The sequence below is a fragment of the Hylobates moloch genome, unplaced genomic scaffold (assembly GCF_009828535.3).
Source record: "Hylobates moloch isolate HMO894 unplaced genomic scaffold, HMol_V3 SCAFFOLD_14, whole genome shotgun sequence".
Lineage (NCBI taxonomy): Eukaryota > Metazoa > Chordata > Mammalia > Primates > Hylobatidae > Hylobates > Hylobates moloch.
In genome coordinates this window covers 49,821,648-49,836,313 of record NW_026652289.1, presented here as the reverse complement: position 1 = coordinate 49,836,313, position 14,666 = coordinate 49,821,648, and the positions used below count along the sequence as shown (strand labels likewise).

Here is a 14,666-nt window from a genome sequence, read left to right as displayed (position 1 = left end):
TCCCCAGTCCCTCCCTCCTCTGCGTGCCCTGCCTATGTCTCCGTAAGTCCACAACCCGGTTTGCATAAAGCTCTTAGCTCCCAGAGGCCCGCAGGCCACCTCTGCCCTGTGCTGCAGGGAGCAGGGGAATGTGGGAGAGACACTTACACGGGCCCACAGGCCACCTGAAAGAGGGAAGACAGTCAGGATGGGGACTCAGACAGAATGGGGGGCCCCAGAGGCAGTGGAGGCAGCGGTGGTGGGAGCGGCAGACGAGGAAGCCAGCCATGTGAGGAGGTGGATGGAGTGGTGCCCTGGGGGCGGACGGACAGACAAGTTGGTGAATGCACGGAGGGGGCAGCTCCCCACAAGCACAGTCCACAGGGGCTCTGGGGAGCCCAGGCAGAAGAGAGATGGCCGGACAGCACAGATGGGTGCAACATCTGTCTGAGGACACAGATAAAGTGGCGATGGTCAAGGCGATGGCACACAGAGCTGGCAAAGGACAGACCAAATGCGGCAGGAAGAAAGCCGAAGAGGAGGCAGACGAGGCTGGCAGAGGGGTGAGCAGTCTGTCAAAGCCACTGTCAAGGGCTGGAGGTTTTGGCTGGCCCCATCCTCAGGGTCTGGGGGTAGTAAACTCTGGTGCTCCCTGCATCAGCCACGATCATGGGAACACCAGGAAGCGGGAAGAGGCTTCCTGAGCTATATAGGGAACCGGGACCCCAGGGATCTCCCAGGGTCTCTCCAAGGTCTGGCGAGTAGTCAGTCGGTCAGGCAAGGAGAGGAAGGGACACTCACTCAAGGAAAGGAGGGTTGAGACTAGTGCAGAAGCCTGAGTAAGCACCTAACGAGAGTGACGGAAGCAAACCCCCCATTTCATGTGAGTGCACGGCCACAGTGTGTACAGATGGGCTAAATCACTGCTTCCCTGGGAGAGCTCGTCTGGAGCCCAGGGCAAACCTTGCCAAGCTCTGGAGGCCAGCCTGGGCCGGTCCTGCTGCTAGGCCATGGCCACGTGGCCTTGGACCAGCCACTAGCTCTTCAGTTTCTTTGTCTGGAAGAACAGGATACGGGAAGCAACCTTATCCTGATGGTTGTCAAGTGGGGAGGATTTTACCCCCTAGTGGACATTTGGCAATGTCTGGAGACAGTTTTGGTCGTCACAACTTGGAGGGGTGCCATTAGCATCTCACAGGTAGAGGCCAGAGATGCTGCTAAGGATTCTACAATGCACAGGACAGTCCCCCTCAACAAAGGATCATCCTGGTCAAAATAGCAAGGGTGCTGAGGCCGAGGACCCCACCTTATGGCCAGTGTTGATGGCGTTAAACGCACAATGTCTAGGCAAGTGCTTTACAAACTTTAAGTATGATTATTGTAAAACTGTATTTTTTTGATTCCAAGATGCCACTGTTTATAAAATGCAAACATTTTGATGACGAATTCTTGAGTGAAAAAGCAAACACAATCGTGTTAAATAAACAAAACTGACGTTAAGACATCTCCTGATGTCAGAATTATTAAAATGTGAAAAGAAAACGTGCATTTTAGAATCGAGAAATCTGGCACCACTGCTATTATCATCACAGCTACTATGCTTTCAGGGATCCCAGCATTATTCCCGTGCGTCTCCCAGGAAATGCTAGCAAACTTTGGAGTCTCTCTGGCAGGCCACGGAGGACTCCACCATTGGGGGCCAGGAAATCTAGGGGTCTTGTGGGTAGACAGACGAACAGACAGACAGACCTCCTGCTCTGGCTGGGGGTGGCGCGTGAATGCCTCTGCAATGCAGGTCTATGATTTAAAAAATAACAGTGACAAAATGACACACACTTACTTTTTCAGAGCTTCTCTGAGATTCTTAAATCTGCCCTCAGATGACACAAGCTTTTGGAGCTTATCAATCAAAGCTTTAGTCTAGAAGGAATCAGAAGCATTTACTAACACACAGCACACGCCAAGGCCCGGGGATCAGGCCCACACTCCAACATGCTGCCCGCCAGGGCACCAGAATTGCGTTCCCTTGGGATCTGGGGGCCTCCTGTGTTTGGGCACCTTGTTCCTGAACTCCTCAGGAGTTGGGCACGGGTCCTTGTTGAGTGTGCCTGTGCTCACACGTCTCTCAGAAGCAAGGAAGTGGGTGTGAGGGACCTGAGTGTGGATTTGGTCCTTGGAAATGCTGCAGGATCCTGAGACCTGGGCAGTTTAGAAGGACTTGGTGGGTGACTCCCAGGAGCCCGCACTCAGAGCAGGAAATGGCAGATTTTTCATTTTCCTGATCTTTCTCATGAACTAGACCCAAAGGATGTGACCCTCATTTCACACATTCTCCTTTTCGTACCAGAAACACCACCCAAATTTAAGGATCAAGAAAAAAGATGGGAGACGAACTGATCATCAGAAAAGAAAAGGCCTGGCTGGAGAAGAGGAAGCTCCACAGCAAAGGGCTTTGCCAAGCGACCCCGCCAGGCCCAGCGCACACATCAGACTGGAGCAGAGTTTCGGTGGCCGGAGTTTGTCTGACCCACGGAGCACCCTGGGTCAAGCCTGGCTTTGTGCACCTTTCCCTGTGTAGCCTGAGGGAAGACCCTTTCCCTCAGGGGTCCTCAGCTCCCTCATTGATAAAATGGTGAGATAAGTTAGAGACTGCCTTTGCAGCTCTGTTCCTCAAGATTCAGAATGTGGCTGAGAAACCGCGGGAGCACAGTGGTACCTCGCACCACCAGAGCCCTAGTCAGCCTGGAGGGGACACGGGCCCCAGAGGCCAAGCACACGCCCAATCTTGGAGTCAGATTTCTGCTGAGAAATTTGTCTACTGAAAAGGACAATCTAAGTCTCCATTCTGACAAGAGGAGATCTGTTTGTGCTCTTCAAGGGGAAAGAAGGGCTGAGCGTACCATTCAGTTCCATGCCTTATCAACAAGCAGAAAAAGCCTCGCCACCTGGTGTGGACTAATCCTATTCAGAGCACAACTGTGTTCTGGATCTGGTGAAAGAGACATGCAACAGAATAGCACACACCACACGGAGTCAAGGCAGATGATTCTGCTTTCACTTGAGATGTCTGCTGTCCGATGACTGGCAAAGGCTGGATGCCCCGGCCCACCTCCGTTCCAGAGTCTCAGCTTCCCTCCTGCACTTGCCCCTTTCCAGAGCTGCACCCTCCTTCCTCTTCTTCTCCATCCACCTGCAGAGGAATGACCTGATACGGCTTGAGGTCAGAGGCGGGGGCTGAGTCAGGAAACCTAGGGCCTCCCCAGCCTCTGTCACCTAGCCTTGGCATGCCGACTGGCAAATCACCATTCCTCTTGCCTTTCTGGGCCTCAGTGTCCCCATCTGGAAAATGGGAGGGTAAGTCCAGGTGTTCCCTAAGGCAATACTAGCTCAGATACTCTAGAACTGTGGGAGACACAGAAGCTTGATCAGGAGGTCCCGGTGGCCATGCAGTTCTAGATGAAGTGTCACCGTACTCTGAGGCTGTGAAAATGTGCAGAAGACATTCTGGAACCAATTTGTGGCTCTGAGCTGGGCACATTTTTAACTTCCTCCACATCCCCATGCTTGCTGTGTATGGATGCTCCTCTTTGTCATGCTCTCTCCAGGAAGGAGCTCTATGGCCCGGGAAGCCACAGAATTTTCTCAGCTGCTGCTTAAAATGTATGTTCCAAGTTGAAGCAGTTCAAGTATCTTCCAGCTGGGCCAGGAGCTTCTATCCTTTGATGCTCCATGGGATACCAAGCCTCTGGGATCTTGGGTGTCTCTGTTAGAGTGTGGACACCAGCAGGCAGAAATGGGGGGCCCTTGGAATATGTGATTGAAAGCAGGGACCAAGCAAGGAGCCTTGGAGTCAGTGTCAGGAAGAAAGATGATTTTGTGGTCTCCTAAATTCCATCACTTCCTGTTCACCGAGCAGAGGACTTCTGGCTGGCCAAGAATGTTCCCTCCCAGAGAGGCCAAAATCTATTGTTAGCCAAGGCAAGGCTTTTGTGTCCACTAAAGTACAGCCATCCCCAGGAGAGGCGACACACAAATCCACGTTAGTCATTGTACTGTCCTATGGAAGAGCATCATCATCAGATCCCCTCTTGGGTTGTTTTTTTTGTTTGTTTGTTTTTTTCAAAGAGGATGGGGAGAGGGGTTAAAAGAAGAAAGGGAAAATGAAAAGTCCCAAATGAAACCCAACTGCCTGACTCTTGCCAGGGGCTGAACCAGACTTGGACGTAATGCTTTTCTGCTATGGTGAGCACATTTAAGAGAGCAGTAAAAACTGGCTGCTGAGATAACAGTTCAGGCCATCTAAGAAACGTGGCCATTTCAGAGGGTCTCCAGTGTCCATGGGATGCCTGTAGAGAGATAATGAACTGCCCCTGGCAGATGCCGAGCAGGCCATGGCCAGGGCCAGGAACTCCCAGAAGCTCCTGGGGCCAGGTGCTGTGTAGACACACAACTCTTACACGGCTGGGGGCTGCAGAAGACAGCTGGGTCCAGACTGCATAGAGGGTGGAGACCTCATGTGGTGCCAAAGGCATTTTTGATTTTTGGACCAGGCCAGCTGACCCTAGGTCCAGAATGACATCCTAGAACACAGGCTGAATCACATGCCCTGACCACTGACTGTCCTTGATTTGCACTCTCTGCAGAGAACAGAAGATTTCAGGATGGCCAAACTCATTCCCTCCCAACTCCATGAGGAGGGCGATGCAGGAGAGCGAGACCAAGAAATGCAAGGAGTGTGGGTTCCAGGAAGCCTAAGCGGGGCGGGAAACTGAAGCCCGGTCTGCAGGGCCTCTGGAAAAGATGACGTCATTCCCATAGTACAGGTGAGAAGGAGAGAGAGATTTACCTGGAATGGGCCCCTAGACTGTGGCAAGGGCCCTGCCTGAACCTTGACAAGCAAAACGAGGTTGGGTGACTTGGAGGTTCTGCAGAGCCTTGCTCAACACTTGCCTCAGCATGTACCATGTTTGGCCAGATGTGCCTGCAGCTCTGAGCGCCTGTGCTCCTGAGCTCTGCTCTTTCCTGGAGCCCGCAAACAAGAGTAGCATCTTTCACGGCCCTTGGCCCTGAGCCTGGCATCTGTGTGTGCCAAGAAACAAGAGGCCCAATCCCACTGGGTTGTAATGGGGTGTCCCTGCATGTTCTGTAGTCCTGCTGTCCTCAGGGGCTGGAGTGACCAGAAGGTGGGGGAAGGGTAGAGGGATGTCCCAGGGCTTTCCTGAGTTTGGCTGCTAAGTAGGGAGGATTATGGACATGCCGCCTGCTTGGTGAGTGGAATCATGACCTGCCATTGACATGAGGAGGGTAGTGAGGAGCAGGTGATAAAGAGAACAATGAGGGGGACACAGTATGCAAGTCCAGAGTGGTCCACATGAGACAGGGCCCTTGGAGCCACTGGGTCCTGCACAGCCCACCCAGCGGTAGGATGACAGACACTGCTGCCAAGGGATCATGCCTGGGGGCTTGCCCTGTCTACTGGGGGTGATTGTCCGGCCTCCTGCACACATGCAGGCTGGGGTGGGGGCATCCACCAAGTGCACCAAGGAAGTGGTCCAAGTGCCTCATTGTCCTCTCCTATAAGGAGCGCTGGTCCCTCCTGACCCCAATGCAGGCAACTTTATTCCTGAGGAAGAATCTATCTTACGGTTTTATGTTCATGTTTTATGTTTATGGCTTTTCAGATTCATGTTCTGAGTGAAGAGGGATCGAGCCCACATTTAAGGTGATCAACTAGCCAACAGGTTCCAGGGAGCAGCTAACTCTCTGTGGCCAGAAGGGCAGGTGAAATTAGAATCCTGGGAAGGGGCTTGCAGGATCATCTGACGGAAGGGTCCTCCGATGGAAGGGTCATCTGACCACCATCTCAGCTGACCTGCAGATCCCCATAAAGCCACCACCACTCTTGCCCCAACTCCAGAAGAAAAGTGTTGGGACCAATAATCACCATCGTATTCTTTCCACTTTGAGGCATTAATTACTCAAGTGGGAATTACAGTCCACAGTCTCACTGCCACATCTGTGGGCCTGCTATCTGGTCCCAGGTGATATAGGGGAAGCGATTCTCTGTTTTACCTGGGAGTGTTAGACCTCAGCCCAGTCCTTTGCCCACTTGTGGATGCCCAGTGGCCAGCCCACTGGTCTTCCTGCCCCAGCCCCAATCCAGCCCCAGGGAGGCAGTGGTGCCAGCCTCCTGCCCGCACCTGCTTAGAGACTTTGAGCCACGTCTTTTTGAGCCGGAAGATTGCACTGCGGTTCATGGATGAGGTGATCTCCAGCACGGCATTGTAGTTGTGGAGGCAGCGGCATATGTCAGCCACGGCCACCCACTTCTCGATGGTGCTCACCCTGGCGTTGATGTCCTCATTGCGGATGATTTCTGAAGCAATCAAGTTACTGATCTTTAAGCCAATGCAATAAGACAGGGAAAAAGAGGAGTAAGTATTGCGAAGATGATAAATGATCACTATTTGCAGATATGATTGCCTGTTTGAAAATACAAGAAGGAATTGGAAAACTACGAGAACAACTAACAGAGCTTGCTAGGGTTGCTGGCTAAAGGTTCAATATACAAAAATGAAAAGTTTATATATACATTAGCAATAATCAATTAGAAAACACAACAAAAATACAACCTTCCAAATAACAATGGGAACTTGTAAATACCTAGGAACTTAATGAGAACTATATAGGATGGAAAAAACAGGTCACCAAAGGATATAAAAGGCTTGAATAACAGAGAAAGAGATCAAATTCCCAAATGGGAATGTAATATGTCATTTTTCTGAAAACGAATACATGTGTTTAATGTAATCCAATAAAACACTCAGGCCAGGCACAGTGGCTCACACCTGTAATCCCAGCACTTTGGGAGGCTGAGGCGGGTGAATCATTTGAGGTCAGGAGTTAAAGACCAGCCTGACCAACATGGTGAAACCCTGTCTCTACAAAAAATACACACGCAAAAAATTAGCTGGGTGTGATGGTGCATGCCTGTCATCCCAGCTACTCGAAAAGCTGAGGCAGGAAAATCACTTGAACCCAAGAGGTGGATGTTTCAGTAAGCCGAGATTGCACCATCGCACTCCAGCCTGGGCGACAGAGCAAGACTCCATCTCAAGCAAACAAACAAACAAACATACAACCCGAAAACAAACAAACAATACAAAAAAAGCCAACGAGAGCTTTCTTTAGAAAAGTAATTCTAGACAAAGTAATTATAAAGTTTATCTGGAAGAATAAACAGGTAAAAGGGGCCAAATTCTGAGGGAATCCCCCATCATACAACTAGAGCTTGGACAGGACACATTTTGAAGCACTGCTGGTCTCACATACACAGTAGAAGATATCTTCAAGGAATCCATCACCTGGCCAAACATGACACACACATGAACAAATCAAGTGCAGGTTGGACCAGTAGCAGCTGGGGGCAGGGGTGGGAAGCTGGGGCTAGAACATCAGGGAATTGGAACTGCAAGGAGCTGGAACAGCAGGAAGCAGTGGGCTTTCTGGTACATTTTTTTTTGTTTGTTTGTTTTGAGACGGAGTCTCGCTGTATTGCTAGGCTGGAGTGCAGTGGCGCGATCTTGGCTCACTGCAACCTCTGCCTCCTGGATTCAAGCAATTCTCCTGCCTCAGCCTCCCGGTAGCTGGGACTACAGGTGTGCGCCACCATGCCTGGCTAATTTTTGTATTTTTAGTAGAGACAGGGTTTCACCATGTTGGCCAGTATGGTCTCGATCTCTTGACCTCACGATCCACCCGCCTCGGCCTCCCAAAGTGCTGGGATTACAGGCGTGAGCCACCGTGCCCAGTACATTGTTTTGCAACTTTCTAAGACTCTTTTTTTTTTTTTTTTTGAGACAGAATCTTGTTTCTGTCGCCCAGGTTGGAGTGCAGTGGTGTCATCTCGGCTCACTTCACCCTCCACTTCCTGGGTTCAAGCGATTCTCCTACCACAACCTCCCAAGTAGCTGGGATTACAGGCACACACCACCATGCCTGACTAAATTTTGTATTTTTAGTAGAGATGGGGTTTTACCATGTTGGCCAGGCTGGTCTCGAACTCCTGACCTCAAGTGATCTGCTGGCCTTGACCTCCCAAAGTGTTGGGATTACAGGCGTGAGCCACCGCGCCCGGCCTCTGCCACTGTTTAATTATTTCAAAATAAAAAGTTAAAAAAAAGACTACTACTTTAAAAAAAGGCGATAAAAGGACATTTACAGATGAATTAAAAATTACAGGGCTTTATCTCTAAGAAACCTTCTCAAAAACAATTTCTAAAGGATGCTCATCAAGAAAAATGAATTGTAAAACTACTTAAGAATGGAACTACTACTTAAGAGAATCAGGAAGGGTAATAACACAAAGTAGTACATGTATTATACCTCTTAATTAAATTGAAGTAGTAGTTAAAAATTTTTTCCATCAAGAGAACACGGAACTTAAAAACAGTTTTATATAAAAGTTATACTAATTTTTGTAATAAATAGATCAGTCAAATCTTCCAGAGAAGAAGGATAAAAGGAATATCTTCCAGTTTATTCTGTGAAGCCAGTATTACCTTGATACTGAGACCAGAGATGGATAATATAAGAAAGGAAAATTACACACCCATTTGTTTAATGTACCATGACCACATTGGGTTTGTCCCTGGAATGCAAGGATGATTGAATATTAGAAAAAAAGTATAATTGTCATTTACTATATAAACAGAGTAAGGGAGAAAAACCATATGACCATCTCCATGGATGCAGAAAGAAATATTTGATAAAATTCTGTATTTATTCATGGTTAAATCCATTAGCACCCAAGGAATAAAAGATAATTTAAAAAAAACCTGGTAAAGGAACAAACATCATTCCACATGGGGAAATATTAGAAGCATCTCCTTTAAAACCAAGAAGGTGGCCGAGTGCAGTGGCTCACACCTGTAATCCCAGCACTTTGGAGCTGAGGTGGGTGGATCACCTGGGGTCAACAGTTCGAGACCAGCCTGGGCAACATGGTGAAACCCCGTCTCTACTAAAAATACAAAAATTACCTGGGTGCAGTGGCGTGCACCTGTAATCCCAGCTACTCAGGAGGCTGAGGCATGATAATTGCTTGAACCCGGGGGGTGGAGGTTGCAGTGAGCCGAGACTGTACTACTGCACTCCAGCCTGGGTGACAGAGGGAGACTGTGTCTAAAAAAAAAAAAAAAGAACCCCCAAAATCCAAGAAGGAGACACATGATCACCATGTCCATTCCACGCTGTCCTGGAGAGAGATGGGACTAGGGCGAGGCAGGCAAGGTGTGGGGTGCAAGTGCAGGAGGGCGAGTAGCTCCATAGATTTTGCTCTCTGGGAAGCTTGTTTGCCTTACCCCAGTATCCCAGCTTGACCATGGTCTTGAAGATCTTGGCCAGTACCAGTTAAGAGGACAAAGAAATTAAAGGCAAAAGGACCAGAAAACAGCAAAAAGGACTGTGCCAGGGAGAGACGAGGAAAATCGCTGTTGTGCCAGCACACGTCCTGTGTATCAGAACCAAATGGTGGATTTGAACAGAGATGGCCAAATGCCAGGCCGTTACAAGGGCAGCTTCTGAAGTAGACTGTGTGTGTGCTCAAAATTGTACTCTGCTATGTAATGTTGGGGATGAAATTTCCCCTCCTCGAGCCTCAGTTTCTTCATCCACAAAGTGGGAATGGCAGGATTAAATGAGATGATGCTTTTGAAGCACAGCATCTAGCATGTGGTGAACACTCAATGAACGCTCACTTCATATTCTTGTCTTTCACTTGCTCGACTCCTGGGCACACAGTGGGACGGGGAAGGGGGGGGACAGTGATTTGTTGCCTGGTTCTGTAAGATGTGGTCAGATCAGGCCTCTATCAGGTTACGTTTCCTGGGGCTTGGTCTCTGTCCCTGTTTCTCTCCTGAGAGGCACACGAGTCTCCTTTCTGCTGCTGTGCTCACTGCGGGAACCACTGGGTGCCCAGGCCTAGGAGGCCCCAAAGGGCTCCTCCCCTGAGCTGCAATCCCCGGGTCTTTCTTGTCTCTTCCAGGCTGCTGAGGATCCTCCCAGGATATGGTGTGCTGGGGGCTGGGGTTGGTAGGATGCGGCCCTGGCCAAAGTGGTCAGGGCAAGTGGAATCATGTGCTCCCACCACCGGCCCTCAAAGGCTCTTTCCTCATGTTGATGATTAAACTCAGAAGAATGAGGATGCTGAGTGCAACTGTTCTCAGGGCTGTCACGAGGCTGGGAGTGGACCCGGCTCTGTGGTTCAGGGGTTGGAACTTGCACAGATGTAGGGAAGTTGCTGGGAGGGAATTTTTTTTTTTTTTTCTCACACAGCTGATTTGCACTGTGTAGCAACGGGAGCCATGAGCTACCACATACCGGTCAGCAGACCTCAGCATTTGCCCTTCTGGAGCCTTGGTTTCTTTGTATCTAAAAATGTGAGGACAGCCCCCATCTTTTAGTTGATGTGAGCTTTCAATGAGATTACTATGCACAAAAAGCTCAGTGCTAGGCACAAGGTACGCACCCGGTTAGGGGGCAGTGGATATTCTTATTAAAGAACATTGCAAATGCTCCCTGTGGACGTGAATTGTGCCTCAGAAGGCTCTGGGACCTGTCTGGCCCCCAGTTCTCTGCTGCTCCCATGTTTCTCTGAGCAGCGATTCTGGGAGCTGGGGGTGTGTGATGCACCCGTCTGAACTTAGTGTGCTAATCAGAGTCAGTCCAGGCCTTTTAAGCTGCTTATGCCAGGCCAGTTTGCAGGTCCAGTGCTTGGTCCCATCTCAACAGTTCTTCCCCAGGAAAGCTGGGGCTGGGAGGTCTGGAGGAGGGGGCTGGAGGAGCTGGATATTGGGCCATCCTGATCCTAGCCAGGGACATTCAGGAGCCTTAGTCTCGCTCAGCACTGTGGCCTCCTAACATTAAAGAGAATTGAACATTCTCTTTAATGTTATCCCAAACGACCATCTTACCACAAGAAAGGCAAGAAGAGGGGCAGCGAGTGGGACATCACTGCCAGAGTAGCTGAAACAGCCAAAACATTAGGAGATTCCGAGGGTTCTGGATAATGTGTGAATTAGAGGGAAGCTGTCTGCCATTGTCCAGCCAAATATTGTTTGCTGTTAATACTGAGATGAGGTTAAAAAATAGGAAGCATAGCAAGGTCTTCATTCCTTTCCTTCTAATCCTTCATTCCCTTCTGTTCTCTTTGCCACAGACTCCCCAAAAACCCTGTTCCGAGGAGTGACCCCTCTTAGGAATCACAAGTTCTGGGTGAGGGCTCACAGCGAGCCAATGCTGGGCTGAATGTCTTTAGATGACCACCCAGTTAATCCTCCTATGACTATTCCACGGTCAGCCCCACTTAATAGGAGAAGAGACTGAGACCGAGGTGAGGCAACCAGCCCAAGGCCACATAGCAAGGGGTGGCAGGACTGGAGAGGACCCAGGAGTCTGGTTCCAGCCAGGTGTATAGCCCGTTCTCTACCCAGTCTCTTGAGTGTCTTGCCAAAGAAAAACCCCAGCGAGCGAGGCGCTCCCATCCATACTCACGTCATTGAAGTGCTTAGTGGTTTTCATGATATAAGGGGTCCTTTCATTCTTTTCCAGTTTCATCCATCCTTGTCCGAAGAACTCCCTGTAGGAAGTAAGGGGAGACCAGGTGGAGGGGGTGAGGTTTGCCTTGCTGATTTCATTGCTCCATGCTTTTTATTTTTTTTATTATTTGGCTTTTCGAGGCTGTCATTTCTGGGGGAACAACTTTCTGCAGAGCCCTGGAAGGAAGGAACCCTGGGCTCAAGTCCAGCTCTGCCTTGTCGCAGCTGTGTGGCCTCAGACAAACCCTTTATAGCACAGGGCCTCAGTTTCCTCATCTGTAAAATGGGAATAAAGACGACCCTTTCCTCACAGGGTTACTGGAAGGCTGAAATAAGGTGTGGGAAGGCACACACCTTATTGTGAGGTATGGTGGAAATAATTTGTTATGAATCTTGTTTTCTGACAGGGAGAATTCACATTTTAGTCACTGCAGCAGCTGGTCTGTAGGATGAGGGAATAGAAGGCCCTAAAAGGGAGGAGATAAAAGCCTTAAAAAGCCTGCAAGCCAAGCCTCAGGCTCCTGACATCATAAAGTGACAGGGAGAGGGGACCTTGGCAGAGTCCTGTGAGCAGAAAGGGCCAGGGGAGGTGATTTGTGTTTGAAAACACATCCCGCTTCTCCTCGTAGAGTGACATATCAGGAACACCATCTGTTTCTACGTCCAGGAGATGTGACAGGTTTCCAAAGTGTCGACCTTCTCTATTTGCACGAGGCAGCACCCACACTGGGGAGGGCTGCGAGAGTGCCAGGTGGGGCTGAGGCCAAAAGTCCCACAATGATTCAAATCCGGCAAGCCCAATTCTGGGAAACCATTCTGGGACCATTGTTAGGAATTCAGACATATTTGTTACAAGGATGTTTACTGCAGCGATAAATATAAAAGTGAAGGCTGAAAACGCTCTCATGGCTTAGTAACACATTGTTAGAGAATGCTGTGTACTTATTAAAAATAGTGTTTACAAATGCCATGTTGGCAATAGCGTCAGATGAAGGAAGAGGGATACAAAATTATGTAAGTAGAATAATTGCAATGAACATCAGGGATGACTTAGGCCAGAGCAGGTAACAGCAGGCCTTGGGGCTTCTTCAAAGTCCACACCTGTCCCCTAAATCAGCTCCTGGAGGTCACTGGACCCACACACGTGCCCACGCTCTTGCCTGTGCGCACAGTTTCTCACAGGTACATGTGCACACACACATGAACACATGCTCTTTTCTAGATACTCTCTTTCCAGGATCTCTGAGTTACAGATGATTCCAGAAAAGTGTGTGTGTGCAGCTGACAGGTAAGGAGAGAACTTGGTGGGCAGGAATGGGAACAGGCTTCTCTCCCTCATTCTGCCGACCTAGACACTACTGTTTCAAGCTGTGGAGGGTCCGTGCAGCTCTGGAAATTCACTGCATGTGCTTCCGGGGTGCTGTCCAAGACAGTGCCTGAGGAAGCAGGGGGAGGCGGGTGGTGCCTGCAACACTTACTCATAAGGAATCTTCTTGAAGACGAGGTGGTCTAGCAGGGTCAGCTGCTCCGCGATCTCCAGGGCCGAGTGGTTTTCAAAGGGCTCAGCCTTCACGCCTTCAGCCTGGTTTTGAGTTAGGGGAGCAACGTTTTGAGTTAGGCCCACGATGGACACCTCCTGGATTCTCAGTTGCCTCTCTGCTGGTATCTCCCCTTCGAATTGGGTGGGCAGGTGATGGGGTATGACACCACCTCGAATCTGGTGGGTGGGTGGATGGGGCCTTGAATCTGGTGGGTGAGTGGATGGGGTATGACTCTGCCTCGAATCTGGTGGGCGGTTGGATGGGGTATGATGCCACCTTGAATCTGGTGGGTGGGTGGATGGGGTATGACGCCGCCTCGAATCTGATGAGAGGGTGGATGGAGTATGATGAGGGGAGGTGGAGGGAAGGGGACGGAGGGAGATGGGCCCCGCCCTGTTGTGCCGGTGTGTGCAGCCCAGTGCTCGGACCGCCCTCACCCACCCTGCCAGGGAGCTCCCAGCACATGCATGAGACAACAGAGGCTTCCAGAGGTGAGCCACTGGCCCAAATTGCTAAGCTGGAAGTGGGCTGACGAGGACTGAAGCCCAGGTCGTCTGACTTCAGGCTGTGCCTGGCCACTCCCTTCAGGGTCCGCCTGAGCCCACAACTGGCTCTATACAATTTCCTTTTGAAACTAGCAGGTGTGGACTCCCAGGCATGATTAGCTCCTGGGATGGCCCTGTGCTCAGAAGACAGCTGTCCCGCCTTAGTCCTGGGCCTTAGTCCATGTCCCTGGCCCCCAGGGGCCACCCTCGGACACCATCATTAAGGGATTCCACTACTTGGGCCCTTTGACCAGAGAAAATCTTCAGGGAAATGTTACCCAGGGGACAGTGGTGGCCACAGCAGGAAGTGGATGAGAGGTGGACATGGGGAGGCCAGTGTATTAGACACAAAGGCCTTATGGAAGGTCTGCTGGATCTGAGTGGAAGGCGGTGGGTAAAGGGACAACTGTGTTGGTCTTGGGAGGAGACTGTTAGGAACAAGAATCCTCCCCCCATCACCACCTCAGGACCAACTGGGCCACACAGGAGGAGAGCGGCCAACCCCTCGGGCAGCAGGTGCTCCGAGAGATGACTGTCTCGTGTGCCTCATGCCTTCGCTTTTTCATGCTCACTTTACCCTGTCCAGAAGTCCCGGCTGGGCTGAGCACCTGCAAGCAGCCCATCTGCTGGGTCCCAAGGGAAGTGGGGCCATCCCTCCTAGACTAAGTGTCTCCCTTCCTCCCATTTCCTCCTCAGATGCACACTGAAGTCTGCACGAAGGCCCTCGCTACACGCTGAGATAGAAAGGCAGGAAACACGGTTTCTGACCTCAGGGAGCTCAGCCTAAGTGGTTCCAAGTCATGTGAATGGAGCGAGGACCGTGGAGAAAAATAGCCTCTGTGTGTGTGCCATGTGGGTGGTGTGTGGGTGGTGTATATGGGGTGTTTGTGGTGTGGGGTATGTGCATGTGTATGTGGGGTGTGTGTGTGTGTGTGTGTGAATGTGTGTGTGGTGTGCCTGTGGGTGATGTGTGTATGTGGTACGTGTGGTGTGGTGTGTGTATG

The 14,666-nt window shown here is 50.3% G+C and overlaps 1 protein-coding gene across 6 annotated transcripts in view; it reads right to left on the bottom strand.

The window, feature by feature from the left end:
* The window catches only part of RASGRF1 (Ras protein specific guanine nucleotide releasing factor 1), an 82,759-nt gene that overhangs the window by 18,001 nt on the left and 50,092 nt on the right, over window positions 1–14,666 (bottom strand). For 5 of the 6 annotated variants that reach the window (XR_009209571.1, XR_009209568.1, XR_009209569.1 and 2 more), the window contains 4 exons: window positions 13,055–13,158; window positions 11,533–11,617; window positions 6,180–6,377; window positions 1,820–1,899 (listed from right to left, as the gene is read on the bottom strand). Coding sequence is in view for 2 of the 6 variants with exons in the window: in XM_058427220.1 (XP_058283203.1) it covers window positions 1,820–1,899; window positions 6,180–6,377; window positions 11,533–11,617; window positions 13,055–13,158 (467 nt within the window). In the remaining 4 variants the exon portion in view is untranslated. Of the gene's footprint in view, window positions 1–1,819; window positions 1,900–6,179; window positions 6,378–7,885; window positions 11,618–13,054; window positions 13,159–14,666 lie in introns of those variants that run through there. The other variant, XM_058427221.1, reaches the window with a different exon arrangement.